The 1727-nt window shown below is 41.6% G+C and overlaps 1 protein-coding gene across 1 annotated transcript in view; it reads right to left on the bottom strand.

Moving 5' to 3' along the window:
* The window catches only part of LOC106519285 (protein phosphatase 1 regulatory subunit 12B), a 46570-nt gene that overhangs the window by 19555 nt on the left and 25288 nt on the right, over positions 1-1727 (bottom strand). The window contains exons 9-11 of the mRNA XM_014010875.1: positions 460-564; positions 260-310; positions 93-143 (exon numbers count right to left, since the gene is read on the bottom strand). Of these exons, the coding sequence (XP_013866329.1) occupies positions 93-143; positions 260-310; positions 460-564 (207 nt within the window). The remainder of the gene's footprint in view (positions 1-92; positions 144-259; positions 311-459; positions 565-1727) is intronic.

Here is a 1727-nt window from a genome sequence, read left to right as displayed (position 1 = left end):
CAGCTTTAATAGAGGTGTGGACCTTCACGGGCTGTTAGTACTTTTGGGGGGAAATGGGGCAAATAAAGCAGCTTGAGTCTGAAACTACTGACCTTTATTTCCTCCTCCATGTTTGACACTTTTTTTTCAAGAACTTGTTTTTCCTGTAAATAAAAAAAAATAAGTAAAACGGGAGGTCACACAGTATTTGGATGTTTCACACTTTATAGATGAACTCAAACATGATCAAATGTTATAATTTGAAAAATCAAAGACACACCCTTTTCTCCGATTCAAGAACAGCAGATCTTTCTGACATCCTGTCCTGTCTCTGGAAGTTAGAGCAGTGAAATGTTACTGAATTTAAACAGAATTTTGTTCAGAACTCTGAAGTGCCATATGTTTTTCTCAGTGAATGAKTTTTGTTTTTGTCAGTTTCAGCTGCTGTCACCCTACATATGCTGCTTGAATAATTGTTACCTGAGTGACTTTTTCCAGCTGGGAACGGATCTTGACTAACTCTTGTTTGCTGTCCTGCAATCTGGACTTCAGCCTCTCGTTCTCTTGCAGAGCTTCTGTATACATCTAAGAAGTAACAGGAAAAAGAATAGTTCAAACCTTTCTCTGGGTCTTTATCAGATAACACAATTTAGCCTAGTTAAGAAAAAAAATCAGATATCATGAGACAATAAAACATTTTTTAAACTTTGTCTTCTGAATAAAAACAGAATAGGATGATTTGCAAATCCTTTTTGGCCTATACATTCAATTGAATACATTACAAAGACAAKATATCCAACGTTAAAATGGATAATTTTTTTGATGCCTGCAACTCATTCCAAAAAAGCTGGGACTGGAAGACCAAAAGACTGGGAAAGCTGAGGAATGCTCAAAAAACACCTGACGGAGTGTTCCACAGGTGAACATGTTCAGTGGAAACAGGTGAGTGTCTTAACTGGATAAAAATATACCATGCCCAATAGACTCAATTGTTCACAAGCAAGGATGGGGCGAGGTTCACCACTTTGCCCTACAGGCATGGATCAGACGTCAACACTCAATCCGATGGAGGGAGCTGACGGATTGTAGACAGGCATGGGAACTGATAAACGGCCCAAATCATGGATTTGGAAAATCCCTTCTTGCCTTGACAAGGAATACTTAAAGTACACTGGTTGGAGTCCTAACTGGGCACAATCTGCTCAACCGCCATAAAATGGTGATGGGACTCCAAGACAATGGTCTGTGTGATGGATGCGGCATTGCATCAGAGACCTGTTTGCACTACTTAGGCCAATGCTTGGCTCTGCGTAATCTAAGGGAAAGAATTCTTGGAGAGCCCTTTGTGGATCCCGAGAAGCTTAGAACACTGAGGGTTTCTAACGTGGTGTCCTTCATCCAAGGAACAAAAAGGTTTGATTAAAGCCCAGTATCTTTTGGGGAGAGCAATGGGCCCACTTATGAGGCCCCCGCTCACCTGGGTTGTACCCATCCCCAATTACCAATACCAATACCAATGCCCAATAGACTCAATTGTTCACAAGCATGGATGGGGCGAGGTTCACCACTTTGAGAACAATTGTGTGAGCAAATAATCCAACAGTTTAAGAAGAACATATTTTAATGTTGAATTGCAATGAATTTAGGGATTTCATAATCTACAGTCCATAGTAAGGATGCCTTCTGGACGCCTCCCTGGTGAGGTATTCCGGGCACGTCCCACCGGGAGGAGGCCCCGAGGAAGACCC

The sequence above is a fragment of the Austrofundulus limnaeus genome, unplaced genomic scaffold, assembly GCF_001266775.1.
Source record: "Austrofundulus limnaeus strain Quisiro unplaced genomic scaffold, Austrofundulus_limnaeus-1.0 Scaffold75, whole genome shotgun sequence".
NCBI classification, from domain to species: domain Eukaryota; kingdom Metazoa; phylum Chordata; class Actinopteri; order Cyprinodontiformes; family Rivulidae; genus Austrofundulus; species Austrofundulus limnaeus.
This window is presented reverse-complemented; position numbering and strand designations above follow the sequence as displayed.